This window comes from Neovison vison, chromosome 6, assembly GCF_020171115.1.
Source record: "Neovison vison isolate M4711 chromosome 6, ASM_NN_V1, whole genome shotgun sequence".
NCBI lineage: Eukaryota > Metazoa > Chordata > Mammalia > Carnivora > Mustelidae > Neogale > Neogale vison.
This window is the reverse complement of record NC_058096.1, coordinates 203,393,129-203,407,908: the sequence shown is the minus strand read 5'-3', so window position 1 is coordinate 203,407,908 and position 14,780 is coordinate 203,393,129. Positions and strand designations below refer to the sequence as shown.

General features: G+C 56.5%; 1 protein-coding gene across 3 annotated transcripts in view; it reads right to left on the bottom strand.

Annotated features, from left to right (window-relative positions):
• The window catches only part of POC1A (POC1 centriolar protein A), a 68,917-nt gene extending 54,472 nt beyond the window's left edge, over nt 1–14,445 (bottom strand). Inside the window, exons 1-6 of one of the 3 annotated variants that reach the window (XM_044253454.1) lie at nt 14,129–14,445; nt 12,041–12,125; nt 10,677–10,848; nt 10,093–10,272; nt 8,675–8,782; nt 7,582–7,697 (exon numbers count right to left, since the gene is read on the bottom strand). In XM_044253454.1, the coding sequence (XP_044109389.1) occupies nt 7,582–7,697; nt 8,675–8,782; nt 10,093–10,272; nt 10,677–10,848; nt 12,041–12,125; nt 14,129–14,146 (679 nt within the window). In that variant the 5' untranslated portion in view covers nt 14,147–14,445. Of the gene's footprint in view, nt 1–7,581; nt 7,698–8,674; nt 8,783–10,092; nt 10,273–10,676; nt 10,849–12,040; nt 12,126–13,860; nt 13,894–14,128 lie in introns of those variants that run through there. The other 2 variants (XM_044253455.1, XM_044253456.1) reach the window with 2 other exon arrangements.
• Nucleotides 14,446–14,780: the final 335 nt, after the last annotated feature.

Sequence of the window (14,780 nt, the reverse complement as noted above, 5' to 3'; positions counted from 1 at the left end):
CTTCCGATCCCGCCTCCCCACTGTCCCTCACCGTAGGACCCTGAGCAAGCACCCTGACATGCTATGTCCACTTCTCCTACTCTACCTCAGCACCCATGGGTTGGGGTGCAGTGGGAAGGGGCCTACCATTGGCCTCTGTCCCTGATCGGTCTCTCTGCTGCCCTGGCTGTCACCCACAGCTTCCAGGTCCTGCCGCTTTACCCACTCCATAACTCCCCCTCATCTGTGTGACTCTTTCCCCCAGTGGCCCGGCCTGAGCCCCCCCCCATCCCAGGGTGCGCAATCCAGCCACCCCGGCCCGTCAGCTCCCCAGCTGTTCCACACAGAGCTGGGAGACTCTTGCCCATTTCCAGCCCCGACCTTGCAGCTCACTGCTCAGTCACCTCCTCCAGGAAGCCTCCCGATCTCATCAGAGCCACCCCCTTGAATTGTCCCCCCAAAGCACCACGAGGCTCCAGTGGGTGCACTCTTCACCGCAGTCTTTCACGTTTCGGTGTAGCTCTTTGACTCATGGCCAGGTCCCCCATGAAATTATGTGCTCTACCAGGCAGGGGCTGTGTCAGGTCCTGGCCTCCCGGCTCAGCGCCTGACACTGAGCAGGACTCAGAAAGCGGCTGGTGAGCTGGACCCAGGCAGGCCCTGTGGGGACAACAACGTGACACCGGCTACCTTACACCTTCTTAAAGAAGTTGCTTTAAGAAGCCTCAGTGCCGGGGCGCCTGGGTGGCTCAGTGGGTTGGGCTGCTGCCTTCGGCTCAGGTCATGATCTCAGGGTCCTGGGATCAAGCCCCGCATCGGGCTCTCTGCTCAGCGGGGAGCCTGCTTCCTCCTCTCTCTCTCTCTACCTGCCTCTCTGCCTGCTTGTGATCCCTCTCTGTCAAATAAATGAATAAATAAATCTTTAAAAAAAAAAAATAAAAAAAAAGAAGCCTCAGTGCCTTCATCCGTGGGCCAGGTCGGGGACACCAGTGAGGGTGAGATAACCGTGGCCTGCCGAATCAGAACTGCTACAAACAGAAAGACAAATTCTAAAACCAGCCCCTCAGCCTGGCCCTGGGAGGTTGCGACAACCAGCGTTAGGCCAGAAACACACCCACCACAGGTCGGCCATCCGCAGAGCCCACAGGGGTACAGGGAGCCCCCCCAGACACCAGCCCAGCTAATGTGCCAGCATGCCTGGGGAGCGTGGGTACAAGTTCCCAAGCACACTTAGGGGAGACAGCCAGGGCTTTACATAACAGTGTTTCCGTCTGAGTACTCTCCAGCACCAGAGCTCTGCAAGCCAGCCTGCAGAGGCACTGACAGGGGCTCCACAGAAACAGAGGACAGAGCCCTCAGCCTGCCGCTCTCCCCACACTCGAGGCTGTTGGGGGTGGGCGAGGTCAGGGTTCTCAGTGTTTGCCAAGACTTGGGGCATGGAGAGCCAGAGAATTCAGCCACAGCTGACCCCATCGGAACTGAACAGGCAGGAGCCAACCACAAGCAGAAGCAGAAAGAACGTTCGTAACAGAATGTGACTGCCAGTACCCACATGTGGAAGGGGACACGCACATGCAGAGGGAAGTGGACAGAAGCTCCAAACAGAGACCTTCTATAGAGTCCTCTGGGGAGGACAGGAATATGAGACTTCTCATTTTTATTCTGTATACTTCCAGATTTTTTTTTAATTTGAGAGAGAGCGAGAGCACGTGTGTGTGCAAAGCAGGGCGGGAAGGCAGGCGGAGAGAGAGAAGCAGGCTGCCCGCCAAGCAGGGAGCCCAGTGTGGGGCTCGACCCCAGGACCCTAGGATCATGACCGGAGCCGAAGGCAGACACTTAACCGACTGAGCCATCCAGGTGTCCCAGATTTTTTTTTTTAACCATCAGAATACATTCACTGTGATTACACAACTGGGTGAATGATAAAAAGTGAATCTTTCCCTCCCCCCAAAGAGTGAGTCATGCCCAGGGAGGCAGGAGCCCAGTCTGGCTCAGCACCCTCCCACCAGCCCTCTAGGTCGGGTGTCTACAAGCTAAGAGCTAGGGCCCTGTGCTCCCGAGTGGCCACTGATGCTCGCCAGATTGCTGCCTCACGCTGGTAGTGAAGTGGGGTGGGAGGAGGGGAGCCCCGTCACCCTTAACCCCTCAGCCCCCCAGCGGGACAGCTCTGTGAGGCAGCCTGCCCCACCTCTACCTCCCCAGGACCCCTTCAAATGCTGCTCCTGGCACGTCTACCTCCCTGCGCCTGTGGCCCTTGGCAGCCTGTCCTGGAATGAACGCCACCCCACCCCAGCCGAGGCAAAGCTGGCAGAGCAGCAGTGGGGGCAGGAGGGTGTGGATCAGGGGAGGGCGAGCTCACGGAGTCCAGGGCTTCCCCACACTGCCAGGGCGGCTGGTCAGGATGTGGATACCATGCAGGGCCTCCCAGCTGGACAGGTCTACCCCACAGAGAGAATCTCCCCCAGAGACGGGCACCAGAAGTCCTGCTCCATTTTAAACGGCAGGAATATCAAAGCTCTCCTTGCTGGGATGAAAACAGCTGGAACCATTTACTCCAGAAGAGCGTTCAGCCTGGGGGATGAGGATGTATGAGATAGCAGGACCCACTGCCTGGCCCTCCCCATGCTCCTCCCTCTCCCACCGCCCCACCAGCCTGGGGCAGCCCTTGCCGCTCCATGGAGGTGGGAGACACATTCTAGGGAGGCCTCATCCAAAGAATCAACCCTGCACAACAGTCCCCCAGGGAGGCTCCCGCCATAAAGTCCCAAGCAGTGACTGTCCAGAACAATCCACTTCTGATCAAGCTCAAAGCTTGCAGGCCCTCTTCTTGCTTCCAATGCAGCGAAGGGGGGAGGGCAGGGAAGACATTCCAACCCATGGTCAGAAACACACCAACATCAAGATTCTACACGTCACCAGGAGCCCAGAGAGGGTGGGATGGAGGCCGTTGCAGACCCTGACCCTATGCACTGGGAACTGGCCATCGCTTATGGGCAGCACGTGGCCTAAGGAGAGTCCTAGGTACCCACAATCCCGCTGCCTACACAGCCCTGCATGTACAAGCCCTCCACAAACCCAGCCCACTCTCCAGTGGGCTCCAGACGGACCAGGGGGCCCGGAGAAGTCCCAGGCACCCACACAAAGCTACCCAGGATGTAGCTTTGTAAGGAGGTAGCTTTGTAAGGCAGGCACCACCAGGCCGAGGCCCAGTCCACCACCCTCACAAAGGGCTCGGCTCTCTTCACCCGGGGCGGCTTCTCACAACGTGCCACTGGCGTCACCAGCGACCTTGGGTTTCCAGGGGCCACGGAGTCACACAATGACAATGCTCTGATACCAGCAGGGAAGGGTGCTCAAAACCTGCCTCAGTGTGAATGTCCCATAAATGCCCACTTAGGGATGCCATGTGGGAAGGCCAGGTTATGTGGGACAGTGCTCTGCCCTCCTGACCAATGCTTTTTCTCCAAATGTCAAGCAAAGAACACAGGCCCGCCCCACTGACTGCACAGCCCCCTGAAGACCCTCCATGACCACATCTGGGGTAGGGTGGAGGGGTGTGGTAGGAACCAGGGAATAGAGAACCTGGGACTCTGAGCTCTAACTAGAATGTCGGGAGAAGGCTGAGCCACAGTCTCCCAGGGACCTCAGGAAGCAAATCACGAGATCTAACATGGTGTAAGGAAGCCAGCATGTGGTCGCTACACTCAGAGGCCTTCCGTTGGAGATTCAGATCCCCAGCTTCCCAGCTGCGGGACCATGGGCAAGCCTCAAACTGCCCATCTGTGAAATGGGGAGTAGCCCTGTCCTGTTCGCCTACCCCCCGCCCCCAGCCCATCACTGGATGGCGGACCCGCACGTGCCTGTGAGCCACAAACCTCTTTGTGAGTTCCGGATGGGGGTTGCTGCTCAGATGTCTGAACAGCCTTAATGTGGGCTCAGAGCATATGGAGCGGAACCCACCTCCGTGGGGCCCAGCACCCCCAGGGCTCCAGCAGCCCCACTGTCTCCTTGCTGAATTGGGAAACCAGAACCGAACCGTTCCCCACAGTGACAGGCTAGAGCCAAAAACTCCTTGCCTGAGACAAATGGTGCCAGCTGCCTGCTGCTGCCCGAATTAAGTCCCGAAGACCCAGCACAGGACAGGAAGTGTCCTCTGTGATGCACGCAACCACAGGGCAGCTGGACATGGGCAGGCTGGGCTTGCTGACCACACACAGTACCAGGAATCAAAGGGTCTCAGAAAGGCCCGACAACCTCACATGCCCCAAGCGTATCCAGGAACGCCTGGTACTCATCCAGAGTCACCAAGAGAGACATGAGGGGTCACGGCAGCCTTAAAAACATTCCTCCAGGGGTTGGGAACCGAAAAGAGTTCAGGGATGTGCTACCAGAGTGCCAGAAGTCCTTCTCGGGAACCAGCCTCCAAACAGATGCCCCAGCTCCTCTAAGGATGAGGGAGCAGCTGCCATGAAGGGGCGAGGGGGAGCCTCACAGGAAGAAAGTTCGGCCATGGAGCCCTTAAGGGAAGCCGCTGGACCTAAGCAGACCTAGCCATGCCCTCAAGCAGCAGAAAGGTGAGGGCTCCATCCCCCAGCCAATGTCCTCAGATCCACCAGGCTCTCCTGGAGCCCTAGAGGGTGAGCTTAGAGCCAGTGGAATGAGTTTGCTGCCCCATGTACCATGCACCATGCACTGGGCAGGGAGTTGAGGAAACCCGGGGTATTCCAAGCCACCCAAGGCGTCTGATCCATATTAGGGTGGCTTAGGAATAAGACACCGGTGGTTCTGTCACAGGAGCAAAGGACAACAGCAAAAAACCCACTGAAATCTCTCCGCAGGGCCTGTCAGCCTCTCACACCTCCCGTCCCCTTAGGGCTTGGCTCCTGGTACCACCTGAGCCCTCCCACCACCTCCCCAGCCCTGCCAGTCACTGACCTCCCATGCCCACCCACTGCCAAGACTGCCCCCTCAAGAACTCCAGGGACCTCTCTCCAGCACCCGGCACCCTCCTCGACTGCCTTACATCATTCCTCCTCCCAATCACACTCTTCAGGAGACGCAGTGCTCCTTCGTGCCTCTGGCTCTGCCCCTTCAGCCCTCCCATACTGGGAGAGAGGGCTTCTACCCCTCACTCTGGCTGCTTTGTGGACCTTCCATTCTGCAGCTCCTCGATCGCAGGGACCCAGGATATGGCCTCAGTCCTTCTCAAGCCCCCCGATTCCTGGGCCCAGCTGGCTGCTCAACCCACAGCATGACCTCCTGACTCCAGTCAATCTCCAAAACCTATCCCTCTGGGCCCCATCCCCGCCCCATTCAGATACCCGGCCCTCACTCAGACACTAGGTGCAAGCAGCCCATCCACCAGTCACCCAAATGCATCAACTTCCCCCCCGCCCATGCAGACTTCCCAGCACTGCTGTCCGCCCAGACAGACCTTCACTCCTCGAGCAATGGGACCAGTCCCAGCACGGCCAGCCAGAGTGCATCTTTGGGACCATAGGTCAGAGTATGGCATTCAAGGTCCTCCCCAATGGGTACCTGCTTGTGTATTCTACAAACCCAGACCCATGCTCCTGATCCATCAGAGGTGAAGCTGGACCCTCCCAGGGTCGCCTAGACATCCTCTCCCCTCAGTGTCAAGACTTATGTGGTGAAAAAAAATTAAACAAAATATTAAAAGAAAAATACTTCTATGGTACAAACCACATTTCCAGGACTCACGTGGATTCCCCCAACAGAGCTTCACAAACCCCATAAGGTATTATTACCACCCCAGTTACAGATAGGAAAGAGCCTATACTCCCAACCTGCAGTGCCTCATTACCTTCCCTTCCCCATTCTCCTGACCCCACACTCAGGGGTACCTTCCTGCCCAGCGCTCCTCCACACCTGCCAACCTTCCCCTAGTTAACCATGCAGATGTGCCCATTCTCTAACCCAGGCCTGGCCCAGAGCAGAAGAGAGGCCTCTAAAGCCTGAAGGAGGGGAAGGAGACTTGTGGTCTCCAAGTAGAGGGCAGACGCATAGCTGCTCTATTTTGGAAGCTCCGTCTGGGACAGTGGCTGTGACAAACACGGGGCTCTGGGGAGGAAGGAACCAGTCATGCGGCTAGCCTCTGCCACCTGGTGGTGGTGTAGGGCAGTGCAGGCCAGACTCCCTACTCCGGGATCTCCAGGACCCAGACTTGGCAACTCCGGCATCACGAACACAGCACCTGGTTCCAGACCACCTTGTTACCCTACGAACACCATCTGCGAAGGAGATCCCATCACTGTTCCAGGGGGCCCAGAGGAGTCAAGTGACCTGCCCAACATCACGAAACTAGGAATGCAGAGACTGGCTGCAGAGGCCACCCTCCACCATGTGCTTTTTAAGACCAGGAGCCTCTCCCTCTTCTTGGAAGATCTTCTCACATCAGTTACCTCAAGAAAGTGCCATCCTCAACATCTGAGAATCAGCTAAGGGCTCAGAGCGGGTAGAAAGGAGAGCTCTGAACCCCAAGTCCCACACCTTTGTCCAGACACATCCTCCCCATTTTCAGGTGTGAATTCTGGAACGTAGCCCGTGGATTTTAAACTTAGCCCCAGGGGCACCTGGGTGGCTCAGTGGGTTAAAGCCTCTGCCTTCGGCTCAGGTCATGATCCCAGGGTCCTGGGATCAAGCCCGCATCGGGCTCTCTGCTCGGCAGGGAGCCTGCTTCCTCATCTCTGCCTGCCTCTCTATTTTTATTTATAAAAATAAATAAAATTTTAAAAAATAAATAAACTTGACTAGTTGACTAGTCCCAAGTCAACGACCACAGGTCCTCAAACAACTCCAGCTCTCCCCCTCCCCAGTCTCGGCCACGGGCCCACCCACCATTTTGCCCCTTGCACTTTGCCCCAGTTCCTCCCATGGACCTCGCCAGCTTCCTTCCCTGGCCCCATCCCCACAACTGAGGTGGCTCAGGGCCCTGCCCAGTCACACCTGCTCTCAAGACAGTTCCATACTCCAGTACCCTCGGCTAGCTCATCCTAATCATACCAAATCCGTCCCTCCCCCACCCCCGAGCTGGAGCCTGATGTAGCCCATGTTGACTGCCGGCCACTCTGCCTCCCAAGGGCTACCGCTGGATCAGGGCACACAGCCCCGGGGCGGTCTCCTGAGCCTGGTCTCTACCCTAAGTGGATCCTCCATCTGGTTCATGGCTCTGTATCTATGGAGGACACCATGAGGCCAGAGGTGGCCAAGATCGCATAAACACTGACTTCCTTTGACAGACCTGCCCCCTTTGCCTTAGGCCAGTAGCACAGGCAGCCCCTGAGAAATGGCCCGTGAGCAGGGCCATGGTCAGACACCCCCCACGAGCTCCTCGTCTCGCCCTACAGCATGTGTAAGATTCCCAGAGGGCTTGGGGGACACCAGCTAGTGCCACGATCCGCCTCCAGGCCAGTGTTCTGAGCCAGTATGGCCACACACAGACTACAGACCACGGGAGATCCCAGCAGGCCCAGGGCTCTTCCCCACTGACCGGGGCCATCCTCGGGGCCACTTCAGCACCAGACTGACAAGCCCGCTGCCTGCTCCCACGCAGCCCTGCCATGGCGGCGCACGGCCACTCACGTTGATAGTGCTGTAAGAGCCGGTGTGTCCGCACGTCCCACACCTTCACCGTGTTGTCCATGCCGGCGGCGGCGATGCATGTGCCGCTGGGGTGGAAGTCCACGGAGGTGACAAAGCTGCAAAGAAAGTGGCCGCCACAGGCTAGAGAAGGACCATCCGGGCTCTGAACAGACCCCAGACATCCAATCCTTTCCTAACCATGCACATCTGCTCGGACTATTCCCCAAACACAGAAGACCTCCCTTTTGCCCTGTTTCTTCACCAGGGGCCAAGAGATAGCAAGGAGAGGGTGAGAACAGTAGCTAGCAGGTACTGGACGTGGACTCACCAGGGAGCAAATCCCAGCAGCCACTTCTAAATACAAATAGAGAAAGTGGTCCTCAGCCAAGAGGTCAGCTGATGACTCAGGGTGTTCTGAGTCAGAGCTGGAGCCCTCATCAAAGCAGGAGGCAGGGCAGGCCCTGCCCACTGAGGCCCAGCCCCAAAGGGCCAGCAGGACCCCAAGGCCGCTGGCTGACCTATCTCCAGGAGACAAGCTAAGGTCCCCCAGTATGCCCACACGCGACACCCAGGCTGGCATCGTGGCTGGCTCTCCAGAGGAGCTTGGCCCTGGGCTCCCAACTGCCTACTGGAGGAGGGCAGAAGCTGGGGTTCATCAAGGAGAGAACAGAGGAGGTCCAGCTCCAGTGCAGGCCCCTGCCTCTCCTGATGATGTGGCACAATGGGAACCACCACCAAGAACTTACAAGAACCTGACAAGCCTGTCATTGATAAAACCATCACCATAGGTAAGTAACATACTAATGTGATGTGGGGAGGTCTGGGGTCACCTTCTTTAAGAGAGACAAGTCACCAGTCTGAGAACTGGGAAGTGAAGGGAAAAGAGCGGCCCCAAGCATCACATGCCTTGAAGTCAGCCCCTCATATTTGTGGGGAGGGGGATGAGGCTGAACCTCCTGCTCACAGAGGAAAGAATCCAGAGACAGAGAGGGGCAGAAACATGGCCCCACATAAGGCCACTGGGGCCCCTTTGTCCCTAGGTCCATGCTCTTCCTGAACACCTGCAGGAGGATGACAGCGTCCAGTGACTTACCTGCCGTGCTCACAGTAAGAGTGGACACACTCCCGGCTCGTCTTGTCCCACAGCTTGACAGTCTTGTCATCGCTGGCAGACACGATGAGCCGCCCGTCGGGGGAGAACCTGAACCAGGCAGGGCACAAGTCACACCACCACTGTGGACGCGGCACGTTGTCCTCCACAGCCACCTTCTGCCCTGCCCACCCCGATTCCAGAACCAGCCAAAGCAATGCGCCCTGCTCCGGTCCTGAGCAATCCCGGGCAAGCGGCTTTCCCTCTGGGAGATGGGTAAGAACGGGACCTACCTCGCGGGGAGCAGGGAGCAGCGTCGCTCACATGAGGCCCCCAGCACTGCACATGGCATGTGGCAAAGTGTGCGCTGATGGCTCATGCTATTAGCATGAAGGTGTCCCGAAGCCACCATCAGCATTGTTATCCTGTTCCCAGGACCCCTGAGTTCACTTTTGACTTGGAGCACCATCTAACGACAAAAGTGTGTGGAGGTCCTAGGGACCCACCCACAAAGGTTGGTGTAGGTTCCACACTCGTTTGCTGGCCTGGCCCCTCCTATTCTCAGGAGCCCAATGGTGAAGCCTCTCGGAGCAGTCAGGGACCTCCCAGGACAAAGGTGCCCTGAGAACAAGTAACTTGCGTGGGGTCTCCAGAAGAACACTGTAATAGGCCCTGATCTCCGACTCACTTTGTTTCCCAGGGTCCCCAGCCCTCCCAACCTCTTCCTCTGGAGCGCGGAGATCTACAGAGAAAGGATCAGAATACCTAAAAGCAGGCTCATTTACATCCACGATCCTTGGCCCCTGAAATGTCCTCTGGGTGACTTGGCCCCCATCCCCACAGCACTGCCCCCCCACAGCAAAGGGAGAGCTGGCCTCCAGACCAGCCTCCTCAGAAGCCTCCACCCCCATCCAGCAGCTCAAGCAAAATCAACTTCTGAGCGGTAGACCGCAGGTTCAAATCCCAGCTCTGCCACTAATCCAGCGAGCGCCCAGGGGCAAGATACTGCACTGTTCTGAGCCTCGCTGTCCTCATCTGCAAAGTGGGAATGACCCCATGTAGCCTGCAGGACTGCCGTGAAAAGGGAAAAGAAATCGTAGTGAGGTAGAAGCGACATCACCTTGTCGCTCTTGCTCCAAAACAGCCCCTGCTGACGTGCTTCCAGCCACATCAGCCCAGATGTGACACACTCAGTCGTGGCTGGCAAAGAACTCACTTGCCACGTGTGAGCTAGAAGCTCCTCAACAATTCACAAAGTGACAACTTCTCTGCTCCCATTTCACCCATAAGGAAACTGAGGCTCAGGAATATGGAAGAGGAACTAGTGTGCCCAAGGTCATGCTACACTGGTGCCCAGCAGCGCCTCAGGGCCCTTCAAGGCCCGGGTCCCTCCGAGGGACCTGGGCCAGGACGAGGCTTACCTGGCACAGCGGACCCAGTTGATGTGCTGGCTCAGGGAGAACAGGAATTTCTGGCGATGAGTTGACCACACCTTCACCGTTTTGTCATCGGAGGCCGTCACGAAAGACTGGCCGTCGCTGCAGAAGTGGACACTCCTCACTGTGGCCGTATGGGCACGAAACACGGTAGACTCGCCTTTGCTGCGGGGACAAGTACTTCGACTCAGGAAACCCAGAGCGGTGACCAGAGGGCCCGTGAGCACCTCGATGCTCTCCCCACCCCACAGGGGCCCCTCCCGACGTCAGTGCAGGCCTGCCGCCCCAGCCCCCCGACAAGGAAGGCCAGAACCACCACCCACCCTGCCATGCATGAGCAGCATCAGATGGGAGCCCTGCCGAGATGGCAGCGGTAAGCCCCGAATCCCTCTCCTGACCCGGCGGGGAGGGCCCCAACCGGAGCCCCAGCTTCTGACGGCCCCTCTTCAGAAGTTGGGCTGATGTCCCACCGAGAAAAGTCCAGAGCCAGGGGACTCTGGACTTGAGTGGGGACAGCTCTGGCACCAGGGCCCCAGGCTCAGATAAGCCCTTCCAAGTCTGTAACTCACACATTGGGTATCCAGATCCGGACGGTCTTGTCTCGGGAGCCTGAGGCCAGCAGGTGTCCCGAAGGGGAGAAGTTCACACAGGTGACAGCATCCTTGTGGCCCGCAAAGCGGTAGGCGCGTGACTGGGGCTTCATGTGCCAGACCATGAGGCATGAGTCCATGGAACCACTGGCTGAGGAAGGAGGGATGCTGTGACCCTCAGCTCTGGTGGGCCTCGAGCCTCTGAGCAGGACGATGGGGTGAGGGGACAGGAGACAGACCACACTTCCAGCGACTGCTAAGCTTGGGTTTGGAGCAACGATGGGCTGTCAGCTCTCCAAGCAGCAAGCCCGAGCAGCAACAGGGGAGTGTAGCCAAGAGATGCCCTTCACATGCCAGCCTGAGGCTGCAACCCAGCAGGCCTCTGACAAAACTCATCCCCTGTGGGGACCCACATAGTCACACCCGAAGGGTAGTAAACAGCAATTCCTACAGCCCAACCCAATGGCCTTTTACCATTGAGAGGGGCCAAGTTAATCAGAAACCTAGAGATTCCCCAAGATAGATCAAATGACTTCATTTGTTCTTCATCTATAGTGACCAGCAGCATCTGGCAGGGGACCCTGACCATGGGATGAAGGGGGAGTCTTGTCCATAGAAAGAAGAAAGCAGGGGCACCTGGGTGACTCAGTCGTTAAGTGCCTGCCTTCAACTCAGGTCACGATCCCAGGGTCCTGGATCCCAGGGTCCTGGACTCCCTTCTTAGCCGGGAGTCTGCTTCTCTCTCTCCCTCTTTCCTTCCCCTCCACTTGTGCACGCGTGCACACCCGTGCTCTTTCGCGCTCTCAAATAAATAAATAAAATCTTAAAAAGAAAAAAAATGCATTAAAAAAAAGAAACAAACAAACAAGAAAATGGCAGCCATGACGCTGTATAAGAACCCCCAAGCGACCAAGAAGCAGGATTACTCAGCTGCTGCACAAGGGTAGGGAGTATGTGGCTCTGCTCTTTGCCCTTCTCACTGGATGCCCCCATACTGCTGTGGACAACAGACTTGAGGACCCAAGGAAAAGGAGCCATTGTTTAGGGCCATTCCACCAGCCAGACCCAAGAGATGGCTGGGGTATATGCAGTGAAAAGCCCAGACCCTGGGCCCCCCTCCCAAGGCTATGTGCCCTTGGCAAGGCCCCCAGACTCTCTTGAGTCTCACACTCTGCATGCAGAATGCAGTTCACAGAGACACAGAGCCCAGCACCCAGACAGTGGCCAGCTGAAGCCAGATGCAGGTCTAGACAAACCACCTGGGTCCTCACAGTGTCCTACTCCCCTCACACCACACCTCCCAGCTAGAGACTCCGCCTTTAGGAAAAGATGCCTCCTCTTACCCAACTGCTTCGTATTGAGACTGAAGTCCACAGAGGTAACTGCATCTCGGTGGCCCTTAAAATGCCTCTCCAGCGAGGGGTCCTCCTGTTGGAAAGCCAGGGTCAAATGTGTGAAACTTGAATGAAGAAGGGGCTTCCCCAGGGGTCAAAACTCTTCCAAACAGCCAGGAGGGTTCACAAATGCTCAAGGCACGATCCTATATATAAAACTCCTTAGGATTTTTATATAGCTAAATAACTATTTTCATATAGCTAGATAACTATAACTTACATATAGCTAAAAAACTAATAGAGCTAATAAACCAGTTAAGCAAGGTTGCAAGATCAGTATATAAAAATCTATCGTGGGGCGCGTGGGTGGCTCAGATGGTTGAGTGTCTGCCTTTGGCTCAGGTCATGATCTCCAGGTCCTGGGATAGAGCCCCATGTCCGGCTCCCTGCTCAGCTGGGAGTCTGCTACTCCCCATCCTCTGCCTGCCTCTCCCCCTCTCAAATGAATAAAGAAAATCTTTTAAAAATAATAAAATAAAATAATAAAAATCTGGGCCACCTGGGTGGCTCAGTGGTTGAGCGTTTGCCTTTGGCTCAGGTCATGATCCCAAGGTCCTAGGATCGAGCCCCATGTTGGGCTCCCTGCTCGGCGGGAAGCCTGCTTCTCCCTCTCCCACTCCCCCTGCTTGTGTTCCCTCTCTCACTGTCTCTGTCATATAAATAAATAAAATCTTTTAAAAAAAAAAAAAAGGTGACTTTTAGGACATGTGAGTATTTCAACAAAGCAATTTTTCTAAGAGAATGAAGAAGAAATGGGGGCCTTTCAGCAACTCCCATTTCGGGAATCAGATTCTGCACTTTCAATCTCACTGGCAGCCAGTGTTGGCCAATGAATCCAAAGGTCAGCCTGGACAGGCCCCAAGGGGCAGTGCCACCATTCTACTGAGGTCAAGGAAGCAGCTGTTCAGGACACAGCTTAGGAAGACATGGAGAAAATATTCTAGAGACTCTTACCACCCAACAGCAGCTTCTCTTAGTACTTGAAGAGTTACAGTCCTGCCATGCAAACATCTCCCCTTCCCTAAATATCAGAAACCTCAAAGAAGCATTTTGGGCACACCATGGAGCCCAGCAAAACCTCCTCTTGGTAAAAAAAAAAATGTCCTTGGGAACAGAGTAAGACCGATGCCACCTCACAGAACTGTAACCAGAACAAAGGCCCCCAGGGCCCTGTGCCCAGCTCCACCCCCAACACACCTGCCCCAGTCCCCCTTTCAACAAGAAAGGGAGTGGCAGCTGGGAGAGGGCCCCCAACAGAGCAGCAACTGCTACATCTGAACCTCTTGGGAGAACAAGAATAAGATAATGTCCACCTCTAGGCAAGTTCAGTTCTACCTCTGACCAGGGGGTTCCTGAGACCTCCCAACACCCTTCCCATCTCCTCATCCCACCAGGCTCTATGGTTCCTCATCTCCCCGAAAGGTGGTTTATATACGGAAAGAAGTGGGGAGGGATTTGTGGAAAGGGCTAGAATAGGGATCAAAAAGCCTGGATCCTAAGTCTAGGCCTTCCGCTCTCCAGAGCACCATCTGATCTTCCGGACTCTCAACCCAGCCCAAAGACCAGACATGTTTACACAATCTCTCAAAAAGAGGGGTTTGGGAGTGCTTCCCTCTGGAGGAACCTGGGACTCAGGGCGCCCAGCCCAGAACACAATGCACACCTGAGCTGTCCGGTCCGAGCAAGTGTTCGCTCAAAAAAGCCCCTACCAGCCACCCAGGATGGTGAGACTCAGGCCAGTGAGGCCCGGATCTCCAGTCGAAACGTACTAGTACTAGCGTCTCCTCAGCTAGGATGAGAATCCAGGGAGCAGGGACTTGGTGGTCCGCCGCAGCAGTCCGCAAAGGGTCTGGCGCGCAGGAGGTGCTCACTACGTGTCCCGACCCAGCGACCCCTGCACAGACCGTCAAGCGGCTGGAGAAGACTGGCTTGGAACCCGGCGTCCCAGAAGCCCCCTCGCAGCCATCGCCCGGGCCAGGCTCCTACAGTCCCAGCGGGGAGACTAAGGCCGGGCAAACACCGCCGGCGAGAACTTACAGGGCAAGGTGCAGCCATGGTGGGCCGGGGGCGCCCAAGGCGCCGGAGAAAGCTGCGTCGGCCGTTGCGGCCCGTTCAGTTTCCGCGCCCCCAACCGCCGCCAATAGCAACGCGGTTCGCGTCGCCACGCCCCGCCCACGGCGATTAAAGGAGACGCAGCGCGTAGGCTTTTTGACCCCAGGCCGGAAGCAGAGCTGTGTGGCGAATTCCGCGGCCTCCGCGCACAGCTCCTCCAGGCCAGCAGCCCACGGACGTAGCGGCCAAAGATCTCCGTCCACTGTCACTAATCCCCTGAGAAATGATAAAACGCAGGATGAGGCGTTCACGCCGCCCACCCCTAGCTCGGTTTACGAGGCCACGAGCACAGCCTTCTGGGAAATGCAGTTTCAAGACAGCGGCCACCTAGAGTATGTAGGAAAGTGGAACTACTTTTCCCAAGATACCTTGAGAGCCCGGCGGGATTAACCAAACGTTGAAAAGGCCTCAAGGATCCCGGAAGTGGAGGACACGTGCGTCATTCTTTGGGCGTTCTCTTAAAGGTCCCTTGAAACCAGGTAGTCGCCCAATGCCTTAAGAGCCAATTAGTCACCCCTCGGAGATTGTTTAAATGGTCCGCTCCTCCGAACTTAAAACAAGTGTCAATTTGAAAGAA